The sequence below is a fragment of the Chenopodium album genome, chromosome 27 (assembly GCF_948465745.1).
Source record: "Chenopodium album chromosome 27, dcCheAlbu1.1, whole genome shotgun sequence".
NCBI classification, from domain to species: domain Eukaryota; kingdom Viridiplantae; phylum Streptophyta; class Magnoliopsida; order Caryophyllales; family Amaranthaceae; genus Chenopodium; species Chenopodium album.
In genome coordinates, this window is record NC_137860.1 from 36,345,128 (window position 1) to 36,372,327 (window position 27,200).

Below are 27,200 nucleotides of genomic sequence, written 5' to 3' on the forward strand. Positions count from 1 at the left end.
AACAATATTATATAAACCCGTGATGCATCTCGTAGTGTTCCGTGAATTTTGCGACACCGGGTCCGGACACCTCCTAAATTGCTCCGATCTCGTGTGTTATAGCCTTCATATTTGGCTTCCGTATATCATTTTTTCACCCGGCGAGATTATGCATCCAAGTACTTTCATGGGTTCCCAAAAGGCTTTGGGAGTCATATACAGTGCCTGAAACCATCTCATTCATCCTTAATCATCATGTCTTAAGCGTCACGACTAACAATTAATATTAAGATCTTCAACTATGTTAACTATGATTATATGAATTTTGATGCAATTTGTATATTTTAAAACACTCATCAATTTCCAAAAAATTAAAAATAAATAAATAAACAAAATAATATAAAATTGTAAAGTAACCATTTTGATTAAAAATAATATTTTCACTTAAAAAGAAAATTCCAAGAAAGAAGAAACTCCTGCTCCTTTCTTTAATCCTCAGTGCTGGACTATTCGAAAGAATCAAAACAAACCAACTCCACCAGGCATGTAAACACAGCGCCACCAAAACCAGGAGAGAGAAAAACCCAACACAAAAAACAATGAGGCCCGACGATGAGCCCGAAATAGCCCGCCCTGGATTGGTGCCGGGTTTGATCGGCGGGCACCGGAAGAAGGGGACCGGGGTTCGAGCCTGGCTGGTGATTGACTCAGTGGGTCAGGCCCAAGTGGTTGAAGCAGGGAAGCATTCCATCATGCGACGAACGGGCCTCCCAGCCCGAGACCTGAGGATATTGGACCCACTTCTTTCATACCCATCAACGGTTCTTGGTAGAGAGAGAGCGATTGTGATAAATTTGGAGCATATTAAAGCTATTATTACTGCCCAAGAAGTTCTTTTGCTTAATTCTAAAGATCCTTCTGTTACCCCTTTTGTCGAGGAGCTTCAAAGAAGATTAGTGCGTTTGCATCAAGCTACCAAAATTCAGGTTGCCCTTTTTTTTTTTTGTAATGATTTATTGCTTTTGATTGTAGTTGATATATGGGGTTTGATTATTGGGTGTGTTTTTTGATGATTGATTATCAGTTTTGTGTTGCTATATGCTTCAATTTGGTGTTGGAATTGATGGTGAATTTAAGTAATTTTATCTAGTTCTATTAATGGTAATGATGAATTTTTTTATGATATGATTAAATATTGTTATATAGGCATGTAGTTTTCCTGCAATCAGAAAAATTAGAGCTTGGTAGATTCAGATTGAGTTTGAGATTGACTTCAGTCTCCTTTAGGCTAATCAAGTATTAAAGTGTCACTTACAGTGTAGATGATGATAGTGGGATCAGAGTACGCTCCCCTACCCAAATCTGTAGATAAGTGTGATTTTGGGCTCTTGTGCTCAATCTAAGAATTCCTGAAAAATTGAAAGCGTGGCGGTGAGGAATGGTGTAAGTCTAGTCTGCCAATTTCTTGCTGTGTGCCATCAGGCCCATAGTCCTGGTTTAGATTGTTTGTGCTGTGTGCCAGAATCTTATGCTGAATGCTTGCCATTGAGTGTGGAAAGTTGAGGTATGATATGGGAGTTTGATTATGAAATTGTTACCTCAGTAGTAATCCTCCTTTGTTATATTAGTTAAGGAGATATTGAAGATGGTTGTGCCGTTGTGGTGGTGGAGATTCAAGAGCAATGTGAGAATGGGATTTATATTAGGTTGGTGATGTTCACTTACCAAATAGGCGAATACAGGCAAAAGAGTTGAACTCCCTTGGGACTTCTCCTGCTCTAATCAAACACAATGGAGAATTTGGTGAGGTTTTGTTGAGTTTCTTTACTGTAACTTTTCTTATTTTTGCAATCTCTCTTCACTTAAACCAAACCCTCTTGTAGAGCTAGAGTTGTAGGGCCGTAGTAGAGGAAAATTTGAAAAGTTCTTACCAAATAAAGTAAAGTAAAAAGAAAGCTCAAAACAGTACTACAGTAGACAAGGGAATTGCAAGTGTGCATATCAACGGAACCTAATTAAGACAAATTACTTGTATACGAATCCAGGAGAAGACAGCCCGCAGCCAATGGGTGAAAAAGCTAACAAAAGCAAATGATCTGAGGTTTGAAATGTGATATGGTGCATACTAAGCTATATAGCAGCTAAACCAATCCTGGTAGTTTTTAATGTTGCCTTACAACTCTAATGTATGATGAGAATCATGGCAGGAGCCATGGCCCTGGCTTGCCATCCTTGATTCCATCACTGGTTGTTGTTAGAGTTCTTTGTCTAAAACATCAGAGTTATAGACTTGTATTTTATTGAAATCATAAATGTGGCATTGCTGACTACAGATTTTCTGATACCTCCCTCAAGATTTGTTCAAAGAAATTCTCTTGAATTCTGTGATTTAGCTTGTCTGATGTTCCATGTCAATTGTTAACCGCATCATTTGTCGCTTATCAACTACTAGTCTGTAAATCTCTGTTCATATGTGTTGTCTAGTTATTTCTTTCGAGTAAGAAATAGATACTAAACACTTGGGTTTGTTTGTTTCCCTATGCTAGTTATCATGTTATACCTTCTAATTCTTTATCATGTATTGGCTATGAAGGATGCTGGAGGTGGGGCAGATAATTCTGAGTGGCGAAATCTATATGACCTTGAGGAGCCCCCAAGCACTGATGTCAGCCCTCCAGATGATCTTTGCGGCTTCCCTCCACGTCAAGGGGTGAGTGATGATAAGAATAACTTGGAGGAAAAGGAAGATTTGAAGAACAGAGATGGAGTGAAGGTCCTTCCTTTTGAATTTATAGCACTGGAGGCTTGCCTTGAAGCAGCCTGTAGTTCCTTAGATAATGAGGTATACCCAACTATTTTATGTTAAAGAGTGAAATATTTGTTGATACTAGTTTGTCATTGATTTCTTTCTTTATTACGAGTATTATTTTTTATATTTTCGTATTTTTCTTTACTTCATTTTGGTTTGCGGGTTTTGGTTGTTTTTATATCAGGCGAGAACATTGGAGCAAGAAGCTCATCCAGCCTTGGATAAGCTAACTTCAAAAATCAGTACCCTGAACTTGGAACGTGTTAGGCAAATTAAGAGTCGCCTAGTGGCTTTAACTGGGCGTGTCCAGAAGGTACTGTGATTTACCTGGTTGTTTCCCCTGTACCTGTTTGTGAGTAAGTTTGTACGTTTTTCCATTCCAAGTCCAAAAGCAATTGTGTTTTACTATATTACCTCCTCTTCATATTATTTGCAATTTTTGCCAAAAATGAATGCTACACATTATTTGTAACAAATGTTTCTTAGGCCTTTATGGCTTTATGTGGCTCTCACTAGTGGGCGTATATGGCTCCAAACATCCCACATATTGTGTTTTTGACACTGGATCCCAAAATCTCCGAAAATGATTCAATTTGTGTATTATAGTTTTCAATTTAGCCTCCAAAGATTATTTTCGAACCCTACAAGCTTAGGAATCGTTGTGCTTCCCATGCTTCTCATGAGAGACTAGGAGACCTATTTGGTGGTTGAAAATAATTAATATATGCCTTGTCCCATGACCTTTTACAGTTGTACCCCTCATATTCATTTCTTAAATCACATGCCTTGGCCATACCTTGCCTTGGCTTGGCTGTTGCCCATGCTCTCTGAAATTGCCTAAGGTCAGCAAACACACTACCCTTAATGACCATATTACCATGTATAGGTGTTTGTTTTAAATTGAGGAGGTTTTATGCCTTTTGCCTTGGCATCTTACCCTCGCAACACCTATGCCTACTTGCCCAGTCCTTATACTTTGAACAGCAGTGCCTATGCCTTGGCCTTGTGTCGATGCAAGCAGCTACGCCTATTCCCTTAACTGGGAAGCACATCTTAACTGGGAAGCACATCTTTTATATGGCGTGATTCTTTGAGATTTGGCATGGATATGCTTGCGGTTTTATGATGCCCCAGGGAACCTAAGGTTTTGACATCTGTTAGGTTTCGGAGGCAATGATGTGGTACTCCTTGTGTGGTTTTCATATGTTGAGAGTTGCACCCATAATTGTGTGCAATAGCCTTTAATAATAGGCTTTGGTCAATTGAGTGACTTTCAAGTTTTAATGTTTGGTATTTTCATGGGTTTGGTGACATATATGTCCTTTTGGTTTGTGGATAATAAACTTGTCCATGAGATTTTTAGAGTCTGATTCTCTGGTCACCTTGTTGCTACTGTTTATGTGCCTCAGCATGGGTGTACTAGGGGCTTCCCAACTGATGCAAAAAGATAATAATGGGGGACTGGAATTGTGTAATCTTTGGTTAGTTGCTATAAACCTGAAAATCTTTCAGGTGATGCAGTGAGGACAGGGGGAGAAAGGGAGGGCAAGATTTGTGTTGGTATAGAAGGGAGTGGGAGGAAGAAACAGAGAAGCAGGAGATGGGGTTTGGATGGATGCAGAGTGGGAAATAGTATTTGTTCATTTAATTAGACATTGGATCAATCATTTACTTGTCATTATGGAAGTTATGAATTCAAAGATAACCCTGAACTCACCCCTTCTGGTTTCTTTATTTTCCCTTCCTTCCATTAGTTTTCTTCTTTGCCTATTTTTTTCAGGGTGATTGTAACAACTGCTGGAGCACACAAGCATAAGGAATGGATCACCTACGAACGTAGAGGGAAGAAGGCCCAACCTCAAGCACCAGCTCAGCAAGGAAGCTTCTAAATCAGAGCACCAATCAGAGAGCAGCAGTAGGAATTGTAACAGCTACATTCTTGCAATTCGTCTCTTCTGTTTTTGGCTTGTTATGTAAATATAAGAAAGGGGAAGGGGAGTGTGTAGGGGGGCAGTCATTTTGTAATTTCTATGCTAAGGAGACTTGTACCCTAAAGGTACTCACCTGAGAGTAGTGGCCTCAAGCCACCCTGTTTCCAAGCTTTCAACTTTCAATCAAAAATCACAGCCTTCTTCTCTCAAAAAATTGCATCTTTATTGCTTTAATCTAATTTTATTACAGCAATAGTAAAGTAGTGTGTTACAAGTGGTATCAGAGCGGCGGTCCTGCGACCTCCACCACCGAAAACCACCGCAACATACTCTGTTTTTTATTAAAAAAAAAAAAAAAAAAAAAAAAATGGTTATCTCTACAACTCAAAGGTGCGATAACTTGGAGGAGCAGCTGGCTGGGGTGCAAACTCAGCTAGGAACGTTGGAGACGGCGATGAAGACTCAGGAGGAGTCACTCAAGAAGTCGATGGAAGAGGCGGTGCAGCGAATCGACCACCGTTTCGAGCTGTTCCGGCAACAGCAAGAAGCTCAGATGACGGTGAACACCACCACCCAAACTCAGTTTTTCGAGGAACTTCGGAACTTGGTACATCAGAGGAACCACGACCAAACGGAGGGAGCAAACTTCATCAACCGCCACCGGAATGAGCAAAATGGTGGTGGTGACTACTCTTGGAAGCCGAGAAAGCTAGACATGCCGCTCTTCGAAGGATTAGACCCCGATGGGTGGATCCTCAAGGCTGAGAAGTACTACCAGCACTACCAACTCACGGAGGAGCAAAAGCTGCAAGCCGCCGTCTCCGCCATGGAAGGCGATGCTCTGAGATGGTTCCAATGGGAGAATAGGAGACGACCCATACCCAGTTGGGAGAGCATGAAAAATCGAATCTTGCGCCAATTCCGGCCAACTCACGCCGGAAGTCTTCACGAGCAGTGGTTAGCAGCATCTCAGGAGACCACGGTGGCGGAATATCGAAAGAAATTCATCGAGTTGTCTGCTCCGTTGGAGGACATACCGGAGACGATAATGATGGGGCATTTCATCAACGGGCTGAGCGAAGACATTAAGGCAGATGTGAGGTTGATGAACCCATTTAACTTGGAGCAAGCTATGGAAATAGCGGGTCGGGTCGAGGAGAGGAACCGGGTTGGTGGGTTAAGAAAAGGGCCCGGGTATTTTGGATCGGGTAAGTCCATAGCAAGTAGCAGCGGATCTGGGCTTAAAAGCTCAACTGGGCCGAGTGGATCTGGGCTCATTAAGACTTATGGAACTCCAGCCCAGCAAGCGTCTTCAATCAGGAGTTGGCCAAGGGCACCTTCTGAATCTCAAGCCTCTGTTAATTTCGTGAGGCCGAGCAGCACCCCCTCAATCAGGAGCGGCGAACCACGGCGGTTAACCGACGCCGAACACCAAGATCGGAAGGCAAGAGGCCTTTGCTTCCGATGTGATGAGCGATGGAGCGCCGGACATCGGTGTAAAAACCGAGAAATGAGTGTGCTTCTGCTAGGGAGTACGGACGACGGTGATGAGGGACCTTCAAAGGCCACCGACGACGACACCAGCGAAGAGGAGCTTTCACCCAAGGTCACTCTATACTCGGTGGTGGGTATCTCGAATCCGAAGACGATGAAACTCGAAGGTAAGGTGGGACCAAGGTCGGTGGTGATTCTCGTAGACCCAGGAGCGACCCATAACTTCATCTCCGATGGATTGGTGGCGGAGGTGGGGGTACCCGTGTCAGGTATGCAGGAATTTGGAGTCTCTTTGGGTAATGGGGATATTATAATGGGTAAAGGAAAATGCAAGGGAGTAAGGGTAGTCATTAATGGGGGATTTGTGATAGTGGAGAATTTTTTGCCATTGAAATTGGGTAATGCTGACTTAATTTTGGGAATTGAATGGTTGGAGAAACTTAGACCAGTTGTGCATAATTGGAAAACTCACCTCATGAGTTTCATGGTGGGTGAGGAGAAGGTGACTTTGGTAGGAAATCCTGCCTTGACTCGAACTCGAGTCACCCTCAAGGCAATGATCAGGAATTTGTGTCACGAACGAGGAGGATTTTGGGTAGAAGTAAATCATGTAGAGAAGACTGAACAGAGGACAGAAACTAGAGAAGCTGAGGTGCCGAGTTGGTTAGAGGAGGTGTTAGAGCAGTTTAAGGGAGTATTTGTTCCCCCAAGTGGGCTGCCCCCAAAGCGCGGCCACGAGCATGCTATCGTATTGAAGGAAGGAAGTGACCCCGTGAGCGTTAGACCGTATAGGTATCCTCAATTCCAGAAGGATGAGATTGAACGTCTAATCAAGGAAATGCTTGAGGCAGGGATAATTAAACCATCTGTGAGCCCTTTTTCGAGCCCTGTTCTTTTGGTGAAGAAAAAAGATGGCTCGTGGAGATTTTGTGTAGATTACCGAGCCTTGAATCGAGAGACAATTCCCGACAAATACCCTATTCCAATCATTGAAGAGCTTCTTGATGAGTTGCACGGGGCGGCGGTGTTTTCCAAGCTAGACCTCAAATCGGGGTATCATCAAATATTGGTTAGAGAAGGAGATACGCACAAAACAGCCTTCCGAACCCATGAGGGTCATTACGAATTTCTCGTGATGCCCTTCGGGCTAACTAATGCCCCGGCCACTTTCCAAGCACTCATGAACGATGTGTTTAGACCTTATTTGCGGAAATTTGTGTTAGTGTTTTTTGATGACATCCTAATCCTAATCTATAGCCCGGATAAGGAGAGTCACTTGGAACACATGAAGGTGGTCTTGTCCAAGTTAGAGGAGCATAGCTTGGTAGCAAACTTCAAGAAGTGTGAATTTGGCCAAACCAAAGTCGCTTACTTGGGGCATGTAGTGTCCAAAGATGGAGTGGCTGTCGATTTTGAAAAGATACGAGCCATGGTGGATTGGCCGATTCCAAAAAATCTGAAGGAATTGCGGGGCTTTCTTGGGTTGACCGGGTATTATCGGAAATTCATAAAGGGGTATGCTCAAATTGCAAGGCCCTTAACCGAGCAATTAAAGAAGGACAATTTTGGGTGGACGGACGAAGCTACAGCAGCCTTTGAAAGGCTGAAATCTGCCATGATTTCAGCCCCTGTTCTGATCATGCCTAATTTCAGCAGGAAGTTTATAATTGAAGCTGATGCTTCCGGGTATGGGTTAGGTGCGGTCCTAATGCAAGATGCAAGGCCTGTGGCATTTTACAGCAAGCTATTAGGGCCGAAATCACAAGCTAAAGCCATCTACGAAAAGGAATTAATGGCTATTTGTTTAGCCGTAGTGAAATGGCGGCACTATCTTCTTGGGCGCCACTTCATAGTGAGGACTGATCAGCAGAGCTTGAAGCACATCATGGAGCAAAGAGAAATAAGTGGAGAATATCAAAAATGGGCTCGAAAATTATTGGGGTTCGATTTTGAGATCCAATTCAAACCCGGGGCTAGCAATCGAGTAGCGGATGCCTTGTCTAGGAAGGGAGGAACCGAGGGAGAATTAACCACCATAATTTCCACGGCTGGGATCAATTGGGATGACTTGGAACAGGAGATCAAATCTGATCCGGACTTGAGCAAAATTACAGCAGCCTTGGAACTTGATGCGAAGGCTCATGCGGATTTTACACTTGAGGCAGGGAGGTTGTTCTTCAAAGGGAGGGTGGTAATCCCTAAAGGGTCACCTTTGATTGCCAAACTTTTAGCTGAGTATCACGATAGTCCGGTTGGAGGGCATCAAGGCGAAACCAAGACATACTTGAGAGTTGCAGCGGAATGGTATTGGCCGGGAATGCGGAAGGAAATTGGTGCTTATGTGAGGCAATGTGGAGTTTGTCAGCAAGCTAAACATTCACAGCTGCAACCCTCCGGCCTACTTCAGCCCTTACCTATTCCAGAGGCCATATGGGAGGACATTTCGATGGACTTTGTGGAGGGGTTACCCCTTTCGAAGGGAATTGACTCCGTGTTGGTTGTAGTGGACAGGCTGTCCAAATATGTGCATTTTATCGGGCTGAAACACCCATATAGTGCACTGACAGTAGCTGAATTGTTCGTTAAAGAAGTTGTAAGGCTTCATGGAGTGCCCACCTCAATTGTCTCGGATAGGGATCGCATTTTTATGAGTGTGTTCTGGAAGGAGCTATTTAGATTGCAGGGGACAGACCTTAGGCGCAGCACCTCATATCATCCGCAAACTGACGGGCAAACGGAAATCGTCAACAAAACTCTAGAGACATACTTGCGTTGTTTCGTGAATGGCAAGCCCAAATCTTGGGGTAAATGGCTGCATTGGGCGGAGTACGCTTACAATACCTCCTACCATGCGTCTACAGGGTTTACACCTTTTCAGGTGGTTTATGGAAGGGAGCCACCAAAACTGATCAGAGTAGGCAGAGGGCAAACTCCAGTGGATAGGCTAGAGGAATGGCTTCAAGAGAGGAATTGGGTGTTGGATGACTTGCACATGAACCTAATTCGAGCTCAGAACAGAATGAAGATTAATGCGGATAAGAGAAGGAGGGAAGAAGAATTTCAGGTGGGTGACTTAGTTTTCTTGAAGCTACAGCCATATAGGCAGAAATCTCTTGCCAAACGACCCAATGAGAAGTTAGCTCCTCGTTTCTATGGTCCCTTCAAGGTGGTTCAGCGCATTGGTAAGGTAGCATACAAGCTGGAGCTACCTCCAACCTGTAGAATCCACCCTGTATTCCACGTTTCACAACTCAAACGCGCAATAGGAGACACCTTGGCAAGCCCTACATTACCCCAGCAGTTGACAGAGGAGCTGGAGCTTAAGGTGGAACCAGAGAGTGTACTTGGGATCAGGACAGCTAAGGGGAACCCAGAAGTGCGAGAGGTACTAATTAAGTGGCAAGGGCTGCCCTTAATTGAAGCTACATGGGAAGAAGCATCGACTATTCAGGAGAGATTTCCAACTTTTCACCTTGAGGACAAGGTGACTCTTGAAGGAGAGGGAGATGTAACAACTGCTGGAGCACACAAGCATAAGGAATGGATCACCTACGAACGTAGAGGGAAGAAGGCCCAACCTCAAGCACCAGCTCAGCAAGGAAGCTTCTAAATCAGAGCACCAATCAGAGAGCAGCAGTAGGAATTGTAACAGCTACATTCTTGCAATTCGTCTCTTCTGTTTTTGGCTGCTTATGTAAATATAAGAAAGGGGAAGGGGAGTGTGTAGGGGGGCAGTCATTTTGTAATTTCTATGCTAAGGAGACTTGTACCCTAAAGGTACTCACCTGAGAGTAGTGGCCTCAAGCCACCCTGTTTCCAAGCTTTCAACTTTCAATCAAAAATCACAGCCTTCTTCTCTCAAAAAATTGCATCTTTATTGCTTTAATCTAATTTTATTACAGCAATAGTAAAGTAGTGTGTTACAGTGATTGAGGGTACGGAGGGGAGGACACTGGAGGTCATGTTGTAATTTCATTAGTTACATTTTTCTCCCTTATGAACCAAAGAAGGAAAAGAATGATACCCAGCTGGTTTCAGCTAGCATCTGCTAAGTTTGAGTCTCATGTTAGGGTTTTTTTTTTTTTTTTGGGTCACAGTTTCTTTCTCTCTCTCTCTCTCTCAGATTTGACTGCACTTTTATGGCCAGAGGTCAATTTTGTGCCTACATGCCCATCTTCGAACTTTCTAGACAATATATGTGACTGATTGTAAAATTGTATTGTTTCAATGGATACAGTTACTGACGTCACATAATGCTTTACATATGAAATTTAATTTTGGTTGTTTCAAATACTAATAAACATGCTCCAAATCCCCAGGTAAGAGATGAACTCGAGCACCTGCTAGATGATGATGATGATATGGCTGAAATGTACCTAACTGAGAAGCTAGCTGAACAAAACCTTGATGATTCCTCCGTCTCTTCTGTTAATGAGCACGATTATGTTAGTGATGGAGTCCAAGCTGAAATGGAAGAAAGGTAACTGGCAAGGGGCTCTGAAAGTTCAATGTTGATTTTTTGTTTTGTTTTCTAAAGCATCGATGGATCTCCTTGCTGCTGTTTCTATTCAATTCCCTAAGCGTTTAGCTTCTTTGTATACTAGGATGCCTGCTGAAATATCAGAAGTTAATGGGGGTTCAGGCAGATATGAAAGTGATGCCAACCCACAAGACCAGTATTTTGGAGTGCCTGCTCGACTAGCCAGAAGTGGGACACGTACTAGCACAACACACAGTGCCATAAGCAAGCACCTTGATGTGGAGGAGCTTGAAATGCTTTTGGAGGCATACTTTGTTCAGATCGATGGGACACTTAATAAACTCACTACGGTTTGTAACATACTTCTGGTCTTAAGTTTTTCCTGTTTTCTGTTTCTAGTGCACTTTCAAATTGACTTTATGCTAGTGTGTTGAGCATGATCTCTTCAAAAATGATGCTTGAACATGATTAACTAGCAGGGAACTGGATAGTATATATGAAACATTAGCTATCTAGTTTAACTGTGGAGTTTGGAAACAAGAAACATACCTTCTTGTTTTCATGAAAATTTAATTTGATCAGAACACTTTCTGGTGAATTTAATTCCATGCAAGAAAATCAGGTCTTTGTTGTGTCTCTAATTTTCTATCCTTGATCTTTGAAGTTGCGTGAGTACGTGGATGACACAGAGGATTACATTAATATAATGCTGGATGACAAACAGAATCACCTTCTGCAAATGGGGGTCATGCTCACAACTGCAACATTAGTCGTGAGTGCATTTATTGTTGTTGCTGGTATCTTCGGGATGAATATCCACATTGAGCTGTTCGATCCAGACAAAGCTGGAGATCCGGAATTTCTCTGGACTGTTGGTGGTGGAGCCACGGGTTGCTTAGCCCTTTATGTTATTGCTGTTGCCTGGTGCAAGCACAAGCGTCTGCTAGAGTGATCACACAAGTGGCAATTGCAAGAATGATGTGGTGTAATTGGCTTTGTATAGGTTTTGATATGAAAGTAAATTTTTGCCTAGATGCACTGAACCATGTAAATTAGCAAAATAAGCTGTTGTAGTCTTGTCGATGGATTCAACACATATTCAGACCGGATTTTGATTTATACAGCAATAGTATCATACATATACTTCCCACTCCATCCTCCTGAAAAGTTCTCTTTTACCAAAAAAACTTTATATACAAAACATCTTTGGACTTGATGGAACTACACGCTTATAATCTTATTTTGGATCATGCAGCCATGACCTTAATTTAATCTCTTTCCTGTCCTCTTCCTTAAATACTAGTAAACCTAGTCGATATTATTGCCTTATGTTTGTCCATTATTACAGATAACCTTTTGGCATTGAACATGTAATAGTCGTCTTTTGACAAGTTATCTTAAATTGACCATCTCCTAAACAGTAAACATAAGTAAAATTGAGGCCAAACCTACTATACTAGAAAACAATCTTACAAGAATATAAGTCATCTAGTATTTTGCACGAATCCAATCAAGATAGATGAGAGTAGATATTTGAGTGGCAAGACATGTAGACCACAAAATTCACAACTTCATCCACAGGTGTTTGTAATTGTAGCCACAGGAAAGGGTTGAGGCTCCATGCACATAGCACTGCAGAATACAGATCATGGCTCTAGCAAGTTATTCTTGCAGATTTGTACCAGATAATGTGAAAGAACTCCTTGATCATGGAAAGTCTGTAACAGCAGCAACAGCGAGCACGGCCAGAAGTAAAGCCTCCGGCTCTGATAACGTTGGAAGGAGAAGGCTTCTCTTATCCTCAACTGCTGCTACCTTATTAGCTGTAGCAGCCACTGATGCTAATGACAGCCAGACTGCCCTTCTACAAAGTAAATATCTATGCTTAACCCACTTCATTATCATTAATCTTAGATTACTTTAATGATGGTGTATGTATAATCAGAGTATTTGAAGAAGTCAGAGGAGAACAAAGCGAAGAATGACAAAGAGGTAAGACTGATTTAGGTTCCCTTATAAAATGTCATAATTGATGCTTAATCAATCTCAATTAAGATTGATCATGCACATAATTATTGAGTTTACATATTTGCAGCAACACATTATAGCTTGAACATGTCAAAACTCAAAATTTAGAGCATAGTCGGTTTCACCACCAGTTTCATTTTTTATTTTTAATTTTTTTTTTTTTATTTAAAAGTTGTTTAATCAACTTGAATTTAGTCACACATGTCTTAATTCTAACATTAATGCAGAATGAATTAGTCTAACAAACTGTTAGCTAGCTCCTAATATCCAATATGATTAAGATTAATTATTATTTTTTTTTGACAAGATTAAGATTAATTATTTTTATATTAGTTATTAATTTTCTTGTACTATTTATCAATGCAGAGAATGGATGATTACTATAAGCGAAATTACAAAGACTACTTTGGATTTGTAGAGGGCACTTTGAGAGCCAAGGATAAAGATCAACTTTCTGAATCAGAGAGAGGTATCCTTGAATGGCTGGACAAGAACAAGTAGTTTCAGTTTATTTCTCGTTATTATTCTGTAAAATTCAGCAATTTTTACCTCTGATGTATTTGGTTACACAACTTTGGACAAAGAGACTTCATATTTGAAATCATTGAACTAGTTGAAGCTAGTATAGAGCAAATAAGATAAAGTTTGAATGAATCACGCTTATACCATTGAGAAGAGTTCTAATTTTCAAGCAAGTGGCTCATATGATATACAGAGTGTTCATTCCTAAAACAGTTTCTAGACTTTCTACGTACTTTCTACATATTTCACAAAATTGTCTCAATCCCTGTCAAAAAAGATGAGTTGTAAATTTACTACGATTATAAACATTATGGCATCTGAGAATCAGACCACAGCATCAACGTAGCGAGGAGTGATATTGTAGCAGTTTCAACTCGCAGGCGGTGTGGCCCAAGCCCTACTGCAGTGGCACCAGCTTCAGTGATTAGTTTCAATTCTTTCTCAGTGAAGTCTGAAACATTCAATTCAAACATTAAGATGAGATAAAAGCCTTCAATAAGTTTCACCAATTTGTCAATTTATTATCAAAATTTTCAGGAAGACAAACTGATCATACCAGTATTTCGAAAACAAAACCACAAACTACCCCTACCCATCCCCCCCCCCCCACACCCCCCCCCCCCCCCCCCCCCCCCCCCACAAACCAAAAAAAAAAGGATCCTATAACTCATGAGGACAGTTAAAACTTATAGGGTATCAAAATTCAAGATTTATAAATGCTGGACAGTAATGGAATTGTTCATCAAAGTCGTACTTGCAATCTCAGAAAAAAAGAGATAAATATCTCAATCTAGTCATGGACCTTTCTTTATGGGGGTACATTCATCATTCACCTCATCCACTTTGGCGTTAATAAACTATAAACAGAAAAAAATTGCAAAGTATAGCAAATCAGCAATTCTTTCTTAAAGGAGATCCAGAAAACATACAAGTTAATCACATCTTTTACAGGAACCCGTGAGTAAAATTTTATATCAAGTATATATTAATGTGCCATAAAAATCTGCTCGAGAAAAGACTTGAACTAACCCCCTTCTGGTCCAATTATAAGCGAACCTCTAGATTCTTTTGTCGATGATGTCATTGCCAATGTACTGATCAGAGGAGTAGCTTCTGCTGCAGCAACAAAAGATAGTTTTGATTGTGCAACCTAAGGGAAAACATATTATATGTAAGTCACTATTGCCTCATGCTCATATTGTAATATACAGCAATGCAGAGAAATTAGCAGAAGAGAAGCACTGTACTTATTGATTGACTAACAATAACACACCATTTCTTAGAGGCTATCAAAGGATCATGGGGTATGCATGTCACGATTTAGTATTTTTAATACCCACATATGAAGAGCCAATCTTGTGATTCAAAACAGGACTCAACTTTGTCTTAACAGAAGTCACATTTGGTCTTAAACCCTTGAGTCTGTAGACTTATCCCTAACTTCCAGGATTGTTAAACAAGTCCAGAGACATTGCCCTCAAACTTGGGGTTTCACACAAGTGTAGAACTTCTCCAAACTGGCTGTTCGAACAAAACATCAACACCCTTCGAAATCTTGGCCTTCACAATGCAAGCAAAAATAAGTGAAGGCTGCAACTAAAGGGTTTTGATGTAGAAAGAATGACAAACGAAGGACTCTAAAGAACCAGAACCAAATTATATATTCATAGGATTCCATCAAGAACAAGGAAATAGGGTCAAGGGATACCCAACAAACAACTGAACTTGCTACTACCATTTTTTGAAAATTCATTTTAGATAAACCTATTGTCATTGTTGTATATACAGCCACCGCTCCATGGAGAACAAACAATAAGATCAGTCAATTTCCTCCAAAGCTTAAAAATTGTTAGTAGGTAGGCTCTAGCCTCCTTTTATGCTCGGATTATGATACAAAACAAGGTTTTTTTTTTTCCCATCCTACATCTCAACCCCCTTGCCTCACTATCTCTCCGGAAAAGGATGTCACTCAGTTGGACAGCTTGATGAATGAGTTCACCAATAATGTCCAATATTAAACACAGATCCACCCAGCTCATTACACCCTGATAGCCACATTATAGAAGTGTAAACGCATAGCCAAACAAAGCAGAACAGATTAAAATTACAGATATTATAAATTAAAATGTGCAGGAATATACATATTGAGGCATGTCAAAGGGATTGAAGAATGATTAATTGTAAATTGTATGTCAAAGGAATATACCAATCCTTAATGGCTTTAGTGCCTTACTGGTACAGTGCATGCTTCAACAAATCAGGATTTCATTGTAATAACAAAACTACAGCAAGTAGCAACTCACATTAGGTAAAATGCTGCCAACTTTCATTGGAGGATTTAGAGTCATTTCATGCAATCGTTGACCTGCAATAATGTGTGACAGCTGATAAATCACTCAAAATTATCAATATAAATGTAGAATTAAAAGTAAATACTAATCTAAGACTTAACATATTCTCTTCCTAGGGTAGTACTAAAAAAATTGAAAGGGGGTACAGAGAGATTTATTAAAGAGAAGTATTAGAATGGGACGATCCAAACAGGAAAGTGTAGATAAAGGGGTGGAGGGAATAACAATCAGAACAATGAATTATATTGGTTTTAATACCCCAGATACAAATTCAATCAAAGGTTTAAGAATAATAGGAGCTTACATTGTTTTGTTGCAGCTACGATCACTCTCTGCAACCTGTCAACTCGATTTTCTGATATCGAAAGAGAACGTTCTGTCAAAAGTGGGGTCACACTACTGGCTCCCAGCTCCTGCAGTGAAAAACATAGAAAACAATGAATTCTAAGAACTAAACCAAAATAGTCTAGTGAAAATATTATCATCAATTGGCAATAATACATCAGCAAAATCCTGCACGTCTGCGCTTGGATGTTCCCCTTTTTTTTTTTTGGATTGACAATTAAGAAAAAATTTCATCAAAAGAAAAAAGAAGAAAGAAAAGAGAAGAAAAAGAAAAAAGGAAAAAAAAAAAAAAACACAAGAAGAAGAGTAGAAACAGACGACCTCAGAAGGAATAAAAAGATGAAAGATAAAATAGATCTAAAACCTGACCCTTCTGGCCTGCTACCTACCTATAGTTTCAATCTGGAGTGGAGTCCATCGATTACAAAGCAAAACAAACCAAAAGCTACTAAAGGGTACAAGAGCTAAGAATATCCTAACTAAAATACAATCATGTAAAAGTGGATGTCCATGACATACTGTGCACTTCTCAACAAGCCAGTCAGCCCTACCACCCTTCAGTGTACCTGCAAAATCACAGGACAAAGTTGTCATGACCAGAAACTACACGTAGCTGTCCGCATATGAAATTAAAAACTTACCGAAAGCAGCATATACATCCCATTGTGGTTCATGAGGATGTACAACTACTTGATCCTTAATTGCCACAAAATCAATTCCCGTGCGATCAACTCTCTCTATAGAGCCCTCTACCAAACTGCCTTTACCATTGAAGAGTTCTATCCTTGCATTCAAATATTAAAACAAGGAGACAACAATCAGCTCATCATATGCTCTTTTAAGGAAAACGTTGATTACATAAAGTCATAAACAGTAGAGACCAAAATCACATAATAGGAATATCTACAAGTTTCCACATGAAAATAACAAGGGGTGGGCCTAGGCATAAATGAGATAGTTCCGGGCACAAATCAGGACTCCTGGGGCCCTTTGGGAACCCCAGGAAGCACCTTGGCATATAACCTTGCCAAGTCCAAAAATGTTCCCTACAGGCCAAACTGGAAGGCTATAATACATGAAATCAAGCCATTTTCAGAGATTTAAAGAACCGGTGTTGAAAAATTAAGTGTTGATAGAGGATGCATCCTAGAGTCATATGATGTTGTTAGGAGCCAAATCAGACAAATAGTAAGAGACATAAAAGCTAGTGGTGGCCTTGAGTAATTGAGAGGAGGTGTATATGTAATTAACTAAAGTGACATTTTAAAGGCAAAGTGGGCGGTTCTAATCACTCAAAATGCCTCCAAGGGTCTTGCGGGGTCCATAGGAAACACACAAACCTTTTTCTTTACTGGCCTAGAAAAGTCAAAATTTGTCCATATTTGAAGGTTTTAATACATGTTTTTAGATCATTTCGGAAGAAAAAAAAAATCGAAAATTGAAGTGAATGTGGGGGGTGTCCCCGGGGTCATATAAGTTGGTTTGGAACTGTAAAAGGCCTATCATTAGACCTATAAAGTACTGAGAACGAGTTTGGTTCAATTATGTGGGTATATCGAAATTATGCATTATTGGAAGTTAATAGATCCGAGGAATGGTTCCAATCACAAACTTGGAATCTTAGGATCCTATTAAGGTAAAGGGAATCCTTCATTAGGTTATCAACCCAAACTCACACATTCATTAATTGCTTACCAAGCCATAATTGATGCATGCACTACATGAATTGTGTATTTTAAAATATAACCATATTGGTATTTATTACTCAAACTCGATAGTCCCGTTGTAGATTTTACTTAATTGTTTACAATTGTTCATAAGAAGCAATTTTTTTTATAGAAAAGTCAAAAGTATCCATAACAACTTAGTATCCATATTTCCATAAAACTTCATCTCATGGATTGCAAGAATACTCACTATTTTTGTAAAATCATACTATGTAACACTTACTTTTCCACCACATTTCCTTATTTTTTTCCCCCTATTTTTCCCAATTTTCCTCCTTTTATTGCATAGATAAGGATACAATTATCAGCTCCTCAAACACGCTTTCATAAGGAAAAGGAAAATTACAAAAATAGCAGAGACCAAAAGAACACAATAGGAGTATCTACAAGTTTCCACATGAAAATAATAAAAGGTGGGCCAAAGCATGAATGAGATATATTAGGGCACCATTTAGGCGTCCTGAGGGACTTTAGGACCCCGAGAAACACCTCCATGCATAACCTTGCCGGGTCCAAAAAAGTTATCTAAAGGCCAAGTTTAAGGCAATAATACATGAAATAAGGCCAAATTCATAGATATCAAGACTTGACGTTGAAAACATAAGTGATGGCAAGGGATGCATCCCGAAGTCAATTGGAAGCCAAATATATGACCACGAGTTGTTTACATAAAAGAAAATTGTGGCCTTTGGTTAATGAAGGGAGGCGTATATGGAAATTCGCTTAAGTGACATTTTATAGGCAAAGTAGGCGGTTCTTATCACCCATATGGCCTCTTGGGGTCTCGTGGGGTCCAAGGAAGCACCTCAGCCTTTTTCCTTGACAGGCCCAAAAAGTTGGAAAATTGTGCAAAATAGAAGGCTATAATCCACGTTTATAACCATTTTTCGGGAAAATTTTTCAAAATTGAAGAGAATGTGTGGGTGTCTCCCGGGGTCATATAAGTGTGTTTAGAATATCAAAACCTTGCCAATAGGTCTATAAAGTCACCAGAATGAGTATGGTTCAATTATGTGGGTATTTCGAAATTCTTAACATTATAAGGGATGCATACCGAAGTCAAATAATGTTGTTGGGAGCTAAATATATGACCACGAGTTGTTTACATAAAAGACAATTATGGCCTTTAGTTAATGAAGGGAGGTGTGTATGGAATTGGCTTAAGTGACATTTCAAAGGCAAAGTTGGCGGTTCTTATCACCCATATGGCCTCTTGGGGTCTTGTGGGGTCAATAGGAAGCACCTGGGCCTTATCCTTTACAGGCCCAAAAAAACGGAAAATTGTGCAAAATTGAAGGCTATAATCCACGGTTTCGACCATTTTTCGGGAAAATTTTTTAACATTGAAGAGAATGTGTGGGTGTCTCTCAGGGTCATATAAGTGTATTTAGTATAATTAAAACCTTGCCAATAGGTCTATAAAGTCACCATAATGGGTATAGTTCAATTATGTGGGTATTTCGAAATTGTTAACATTATAAAGGATGCATCCCGAAGTCAAATAATGTTCTTGGGAGCCAAATATATGATCACGAGTTGTTTACATAAAAGACAATTGAGGCCTTTAGTTAATGAAGGGAGGTGTGTATGAAAATTGGCTTAAGTGACATTTTAAACGCAAAGTAGGCGGTTCTTATCACCCATATGGCCTATTAGGGTCCAAGGGAAGCACCTCGGCATTTTTCCTTTACGAGCCTAAAAAATTCGAAAATTGTACAAAATTGAAGGTTATAATCCATGTTTTCGACCATTTTTTGGGAAAATTTTTCCAAATTGAAGAGACTGTGTGGGTGTCTCCCGGGGACGTATAAGTGTGTTTAGAATAATTAAACCTTGTTAATAGGTCTATAAAGTCACCGTAATGAGTATGGTTCAATTATGTGGGTATTTCGAAATTCTTAACATTATAAGGGATGCATCCCGAAGTCAAATACTTTTGTTAGGAGTCAATTATATAACCACGAGTTGTTTACATAAAGGACAATTGTGGCTTTTAGATTAGGAAGGAAGGTGTGTATGGAAATTGGCTTAAATGACATTTTAAAGGCAAAGTAGGCGGTTCTCATCAGCCATATGGCCTCTTGGGGTCTTGTGGGGTCCATAGGAAGCACCACGGCATTTTTCCTTTACAGGCCCAAAAATTGGAAAATAATGCAAAATTGAAGGCTATAATCTACGTTTTCGACCATTTTTTCGGGAAAATTTTTCAACATTGAAGAAAATGTGTGGGTGTCTCCCGGGGTCATATAAGTGTGTATAGAATAATTAAAACCTTGCCAAGAAGTCTATAAAGTTACCGGAATGAGTATGGTTCAATTATGTGGGTATTTCGAAATTGTTAACATTATAAGGGATGCATCTCGATGTCAAATAACGTTGTTGGGAGCCAAATATATGATCACGAGTTGTTTACATAAAAGACAATTGTGGCCTTTAGTTAATGAAGGGAGGTGTGTATGGAAATTGGCTTAAGTGACATTTTAAAGGCAAAGGAGGCGGTTCTTATCACCCATATGGCCTCTTAGGGTCTTGTGGGGTCCAAGGGAAGCACCTCGGCATTTTTCCTCTACGGAGCCAAATAATTCGAAAATTGTGCAAAATTGAAGGCTATAATCCACGTTTTCGACCATTTTTTCGGGAAAATTCTTCTACATTGAAGTGAATGCATGGGTGTCTCCCGGGGTCATATAAGTGTGTGTAGAATAATTAAAACCTTACCAATAGGTCTATAAAGTCCCCGGAATGAGTATGGTTCAATTATGTGGGTATTTCAAAATTGTTAACATTACAAGGGACGCATCCCGAAGTCAAATAATGTTGTTGGGAGCCAAATATATGATCACGAGTTGTTTACATAAAAGACAATTGTTGCCTTTAGTTAATGAAGGGAGGTGTGAATGGAAATTAAATTAAGTGACATTTTTAAGGCAAAGTAGGCGGTTCTTATCACCCTTGGGGTCTCGTGAGGTCCAAGGGAAGCACCTCGGCATTTTTCCTTTATGGCCTAAAAAATTGTAAAATTATGCAAAATTGAAGGCTATAATCCACATTTTCGATATTTTTTCGGGAAAATTTTTCAAAATTGAAGAGAATGTGTGGGTGTCTCCTGGGGTGATATATAAGTATGTTAGAATAATTAAACCTTGTTAATAGGTCTATAAAGTCACCGTCATGAGTATGGTTCAATTATGTGGGTATTTCGAAATTCTTAACATTATAAGGGATGCATCTCGAAGTCAAATAATTTTGTTAGGAGTCAATTATATGATCACGAGTTATTTACATAAAAGACAATTGTGGCCTTTAGTTAATGAAGGGAGGTGTGCATAGAAATTGGCTGAAGTGACATTTTAAAGGCAAAGTAGGCATTTCTTATCACCCATATGGCCTCTTGGGATCTCATGGGGTCCAATGGAAGCACCTCGGCATTTTTCCTTTGCAGGCCAAAAAATTGGAAAATTGTGCAAAATCGAAGGCAAAAGGCTATAATCCACGTACTCGATCATTTTTCGAGAAAATTTTTCAAAATTGAAGAGAATGTGTAGGTGTATTCCGGGGTCTTATATGTGTGTTTAGAATAATTAAAACCTTGCCAATAGGTCCATAAAGTCACCGTAATGAGTATGGTTCAATTATGTGGGTATTTTGAAATTCTTAACATTATAAGGGATGCATCCCGAAGTCAAATAATGTTGTAGGGAGACAAATATATGATCACAAGATGTTTACATAAAAGACAATTGTGGCCTTTAGTTAATGAAGGGAGGTGTGTATGGAAATTGGATTAAGTGACATTTTAAAGGAAAAGTAGGCGGGTCTTATCACCCATATGGCCTCTTGGGGTCTTTTGAGGTCCATAGGAAGCACCACGACCTTTTTTCTTTACAGGCCCAAAAAATTGGAAAATTGTACAAAATTGAAGGCTATAACCCACGTTTTCAACCATTTTTTCTGTAAAATTTTTCAGCATTGAAGAGAATGTGTGGGTGTCTCCTGGGGTCTTATAAGAGTGTTTATAATAATTAAAACCTTGCCAATATGTCTATAAAGTTACCAGAATGAGTATGGTTCAATTATGTGGGTATTTCGAAATTGTTAACATTATAAGGGATGTATCCCGAAGTCAAATAATGTTGTTGGGAGCGAAATATATGATCACGGGTTGTTTGCACAAAAGACAATTGTGGCCTTTAATAAATGAAGGGAGGTGTGTATGGAAATTGGCTTACGTGACATATTAAAGGCAAAGTAGGCGGTTCTTATCAACCATATGGCCTCTTGGGGTCTCGTGGGGTCCAAGGGAATTACCTCAGCATATTTGCTTTACGTGCCCAAAAAATTGGAAAATTATGCAAAATTGAAGGCTATAATCCACGTTTTCGACCATTTTTCAGGAAAAAATTTCAAAATTGAAGAGAATGTGTTGGTGTCTCCCGAGGTCATATAAGTGTTTTTAGTATAATTAAAACCTTGCCAATAGGTCTATAAAGTCACCAGAATGAGTATGGTTCAATTATGTGGGTATTTCGAAATTGTTAACATTATAAGAAATGCATCCTGAAGTCAAATAATGTAGTTGGGAGCCAAATATATGATCACGAGTTGTTTACATAAAAGACAATTGTGGCCTTTAGTTAATGAAGGGAGGTGTGTATGGAAATTGGCTTAAGTGACATTTTAATGGAAAAGTAGGCGGTTCTTATCACCCATATGTCCTCTTGGGGTTTCTTGGGGTCCAAGGGAACCACCTCGACATTTTTCCTTTACGGGCCCAAAAAATTGGAAAATTATGCAAAATTGAAGGCTATAATCCACGTTTTCAACCCTTTTTTCGGGAAAATTTTTAACATTGAAGAGTATGTGTGGGTTTCTCCCGGGGTCATATAAGTGTGTTTCGAATAATTAAAACCTTGCCATAAGTCTATAAAGTCACCTGAATGAGTATGGTTCAATTATGTGAATATATCGAAAATCTTAACATTATAAGGGATGCATCTAAAAGTCAAATAATATTGTTGGGAGCCAATTATAAGACCACAAGTTGTTTACATACAAGACAATTGTAACCTTTAGTTAATGAAGGGAGGTGTGTATGGAAATTGGCTAAAGTGACATTTTAAAGGCAAAAAAGGCGGTTCTTATCACTTATTTGGCCTCTTGGGGTATCGTCGTGTCCATGGGAAGCTCCTACGTGTTTTTCCTTTAAGAGCCCAAAAAATTCGAAAATTATGCAAATTAGAAGGCTATATCCACGTTTTTACCATTTTTTCGGGAAATTTTTTCAAAATTGAAGAGAATGTGTGGGTGTCTCCCGCAATAAGTATGGTTCAATTATGTGGGTATTTCGAAATTCTTAATATTATAAGAGATGCATCCCGAAGTCAAATAATGTTGTTGGGTGCCAAATATATGACCACGAATTTTTACATAAAAGACAATTGTGGCCTTTAGTTAATGAAGGGAGGTGTGTATGGAATTGGCTTGAGTTACATTTTAAAGGCAAAGTTGGAGGTTGTTATCACCCAAATGGCCTCTTGATGTCTTGTGGGGTCCACAGGAAGCACCTCGACCTTTATCTTTTACAGACCCTGAAAAATTGGGCAAAATTGAAGGCTATAATCCACGTTTTCGACCATTTTTCAGGAAACTTTTTCAAATTTGAAGAGAATGTGTGGGTGTTTGCCGGGGTCATATAAGCGTGTTTAGAATAATTAAAACCTTCCCAATAAAGTCACCGAAATGAGTATGGTTCAATTATGTGGGTATTTCGAAATTCATAACATTATCAGGGATGCATACCGAAGTCAAAAAATGTTGTTGGGAGCCAAATATATGACCAGGAGTTGTTTACATAAAAGACAATTGTGGCCTTTAGTTAATGAGGGGAGGTGTGTATGGAATTGGTTTAAGTGACATTTTAAAGGCAAAGTTGGCGGTTCTTATCACCCATATGGCCTCTTGGGGTCTTGTGGGGTCCATAGGAAGCAGTTGTGCCTTTATCCTTTATAGGCCCAAAAAATTGGAAAATTGTGCAAGATTGAAGGGTAAAATCCACGTTTTCGACCATTTTTTAGGAAAATTTTTTAAAATTGAAGAGAATGTGTGGATGTCTCCCGGGGTCATATAAGTGTGTTTAGAATAATTTAAACCTTGCCAATAGGTCTATAAAGTCACCGAAATGAGTATGGTTCAATTATGTGAGTATTTTGAAATTCTCAACATTATAAGGGATGCATCCTAAAGTCAAATAATGTTGTTGGGAGCCAAATATATGACCACGAGTTGTTTACATAAAAGACAATTGTGGCCTTTAGTTAACGAAGGGAGCTGTGTATCGAAATTGGCTTAAGTGACATTTTAAAGGCAAAGAAGGCGGTTCTTATCATCTATATCGCCTCTAGGGGTCTCGTGGGGTCCATGGGAAGATCTTCGGCCTTTTTGTTTTACGTGCCCAAAAAAAATTAGAAAATTGTGAAAAATAGAAGGCTATAATCCACGTTTTCGACCATTTTTTCGCAAAATTTTTTCAAAATCGAAGAGAATGTGTTCGTGTCTCCCGGGACCGTATAAGTGTGTTTAGAATAATTAAAACTTTGCCAATAGGTCTATAAATTCACCGGAATGAGTATGGTTCAATTATGTGGGTATTTCGAAATTGTTAAGATTATAAGGGATGCATCCCGAATTCAAATAATGTTGATCGGAGCCAAATATATAATCACGAGTTGTTTGCATAAAAGACAATTGTGGGCTTTATTAAATGAGGGGAGGTGTGTATTGAAATTGGCTTAAGTGACATTTAATTGGCAAAGTAGGAGTTCTTATCACCCATATGGCCTCTTGGGGTCTCGTGGGGTCCAAGGGAAGCACCTCGGCATTTTTCCTTTACAGGCCCATTTTTCTTTTACAGGCCCAAAAAACTGAAAAATTGTGCAAAATTGAAGGCTATAATCCACGTTTTCGACCATTGTGCAAAATTGAAGGCTATAATCCACGTTTTCGACCATTTTTCCGAAAAAATTTTCAAAATTGAAGAGAATGTGTCGGTGTCTCTCTGGACCGTATAAGTGTGTTTAGAATAATTAAAACCTTGCCAATAGGTCTATAAAGTTATCGGAATGAGTATGGCTCAAATGTGTGGGTATTTCGAAATTCTTAACATTATAAGGGATGCATACCGAAGTCAAATAATGTTGTTGGGAGCTAAATATATGACCACGAGTTGTTTACATAAAAGACAATTATGGCCTTTAGTTAATGAAGGGAGGTGTGTATGGAATTGGCTTAAGTGACATTTCAAAGGCAAAGTTGGCGGTTCTTATCACCCATATGGCCTCTTGGGGTCTCTTAGGGTTCATGGGAAGCACCTCGGCCTTTTTCCTTTACGGGCTTAAAAAATTGGAAAATTGTGCAAATTTAAAGGCTATAATCTACGTTTTCGAACATTTTTCGGGAAAATTTTTCAAAATTGAAGAGAATGTGTGGGTGTCTTCCGGGGTCATATAAGTGTGTTTAGAATAATTAAACCCTTGCCAATAGGTCTATAAAGTCACTGGAATGTGTATGGTTCAATTATGTGGGTATTTCGAAATTCTTAACATTATAAGGGATGCATCCCAAAGTCAAATAATGTTATTGGGAGCCAAATATATGATCACGAGTTGTTTACATAAAAGACAATTGTGGCCTTTAGTTAATGAAGGGAGGTGTGATTGGAAGAAGATATTGCCGATAAATATATCATAGTCTATGCAAACATATAATCCTCAAACTTCCCTGTTCATTCTCTAAAGCACGTTTTCAGCATCCTATAAGAGATATTTATTCAGCCAATATCTATTTCTATGCAAAAATACACCTGAAACTAAGATGAGAATAAACTAATTTACAACCTTCTATTTTTGTTCCACGACAGAAAATAAAATGTAAGGAGGAAAATTTTGTATTCAACCCAGCAAGGGCCTAGGACCAAAACCCCACAAAAGAAGCCATAGGCTCATAGCCCATAGGTAGTAGAAGGAGATATCAAGCTCATAATTCCCTTTCCTTAGAGAAAGCAAACTGATAGGTAACTAAGGCATTGTTCTTTTTCTTAGAATACCAAAAGAAGCCAAAAATTAGTGATTACGGAGAAGAAAACACCCAAGTAGATAAATAGGGAGTAAATTACTATTGAGACTAAAGATATATGAAGTAGGTTTCTACCTTTTATTCAAGTAAAAGATTTCATTTTCAAATTACATTGCACATATTGTTTTAGTGTTAAATAGAATGAATACTGATTATCTAGTATAGATAGTTACCTATTTTTTACACTGAGCCTGAGAACTTTAGTCATATGCCAAAATTCATCTCCTTGGACACGTACAACACCACCCTGAAACATAGCAGAATAATTAAGCATAGTATTAAAAATAAGGACAAATGCCAGATATAATGACACATGATTCCAATAGAAGCAATACCAAAATAAAGAAGGAAAAAAGAATATTAAATCCATTGGGGTTCAAATCGCAAATACGAGTATACTAATTTGAAGTGTTGCTGGACTAAGAAGTTCCAAAGAGAAATGACACCACATTAGAGGGAAACAATTCCAATCTCTAATAACCCTAAATCCTCATTCATTGTTTTAGCAAATAGATTTGCATTCTGCCAAATTCGAGGGGAGAATCAGCACTTCAATAGGTGAACTGTAAACATGATCATATTAATTAAAAAAAAAAAAAGGTCAAACTGTTGAGGATGGCAACAAGTCCCTTTTTCTAACCAATGTTTGAACTTTGGAACAATTTAGCCCTAAAATTGGCAAATTACACTTATGTAAGCACTAAATTTAATTACATAATTAAACATATTATTGCACAATGTCGTATCAATTAGGTCAAAGTTGAAGCGAACAATCCCTAAAATTGACACATGATAATCCAAAATTTTCAAAATTTCAGGAACAACATGAATTGATGTGAAAAACTTGAAAATTAAAACGCAATTTGATTATAGCAAGAATAAAAAAAGGAAGTTGAAGCGAGAGAGAGAGAGAGAGAGTGCCTTGGAAGAAGGAAGGGTTTCGGAGAAGAAGCGAGGAAGACCGCCGCGAGACTGGTTGGAGTGGTCGGAGAAAGCTCGGATTGCAACAATGGTGGGTTTAATCCATTGGCGGCTGAAGAATGAGACCATTCGAGGTGAGTTTACCACTTTCGTCTGCTGCAATTGCATCATTCTTTCTCTACTTTCTTTCCTCCCTATTACTTCACTTCTTCTTCAATATCCGTAAACGCATAAATTTGTTCTCTCTTCCTTCCATTTCTCTTGAGATTATTTTTCAGCTCCGCTCTAATAAGTTTAGTTTAATTCAGTTCACTTGAGTTATTATCTTTATTTCCTTCTCTCATAAAATATTCAGTTCACTTCAGCTCCAATAAATTCAATTCAGTTCAATCAATCAAAACAGGCCCTAACACATGTCCACTCTTTGAATATTGGGGTTTCTTACCTTCACCTAAAATAAAGACACTCTAATTTTTTCTAGTC

General features: G+C 39.1%; 3 protein-coding genes across 3 annotated transcripts; 2 read left to right on the top strand and 1 right to left on the bottom strand.

Moving 5' to 3' along the window:
- The first annotated feature begins 450 nt into the window (after positions 1-450).
- On the top strand, positions 451-11,836 carry LOC145621313 (magnesium transporter MRS2-3-like). Its single transcript, XM_081676052.1, has 6 exons — positions 451-965; positions 2,573-2,821; positions 2,973-3,101; positions 10,533-10,693; positions 10,818-11,043; positions 11,358-11,836. The coding sequence occupies exons 1-6, from the start codon at positions 579-581 to the stop codon at positions 11,643-11,645; spliced, it is 1,440 nt and encodes a 479-aa protein (XP_081532178.1). The 5' UTR covers positions 451-578; the 3' UTR covers positions 11,646-11,836.
- A 363-nt stretch (positions 11,837-12,199) lies between these two features.
- On the top strand, positions 12,200-13,412 carry LOC145620946 (uncharacterized). Its single transcript, XM_081675687.1, has 3 exons — positions 12,200-12,564; positions 12,639-12,685; positions 13,088-13,412. Exons 1-3 carry the CDS (start codon positions 12,342-12,344, stop codon positions 13,220-13,222), a joined length of 405 nt encoding a protein of 134 aa, XP_081531813.1. The 5' UTR covers positions 12,200-12,341; the 3' UTR covers positions 13,223-13,412.
- LOC145620945 (uncharacterized) lies at positions 13,406-26,961 on the bottom strand. The gene is made up of 8 exons (XM_081675686.1): positions 26,718-26,961; positions 25,970-26,043; positions 16,581-16,723; positions 16,459-16,505; positions 15,899-16,007; positions 15,547-15,608; positions 14,273-14,393; positions 13,406-13,694 (listed from the first exon to the last, which is right to left on the bottom strand). Exons 1-8 carry the CDS (start codon positions 26,886-26,888, stop codon positions 13,552-13,554), a joined length of 870 nt encoding a protein of 289 aa, XP_081531812.1. The 5' UTR covers positions 26,889-26,961; the 3' UTR covers positions 13,406-13,551.
- Between the last annotated feature and the right edge of the window lie 239 nt (positions 26,962-27,200).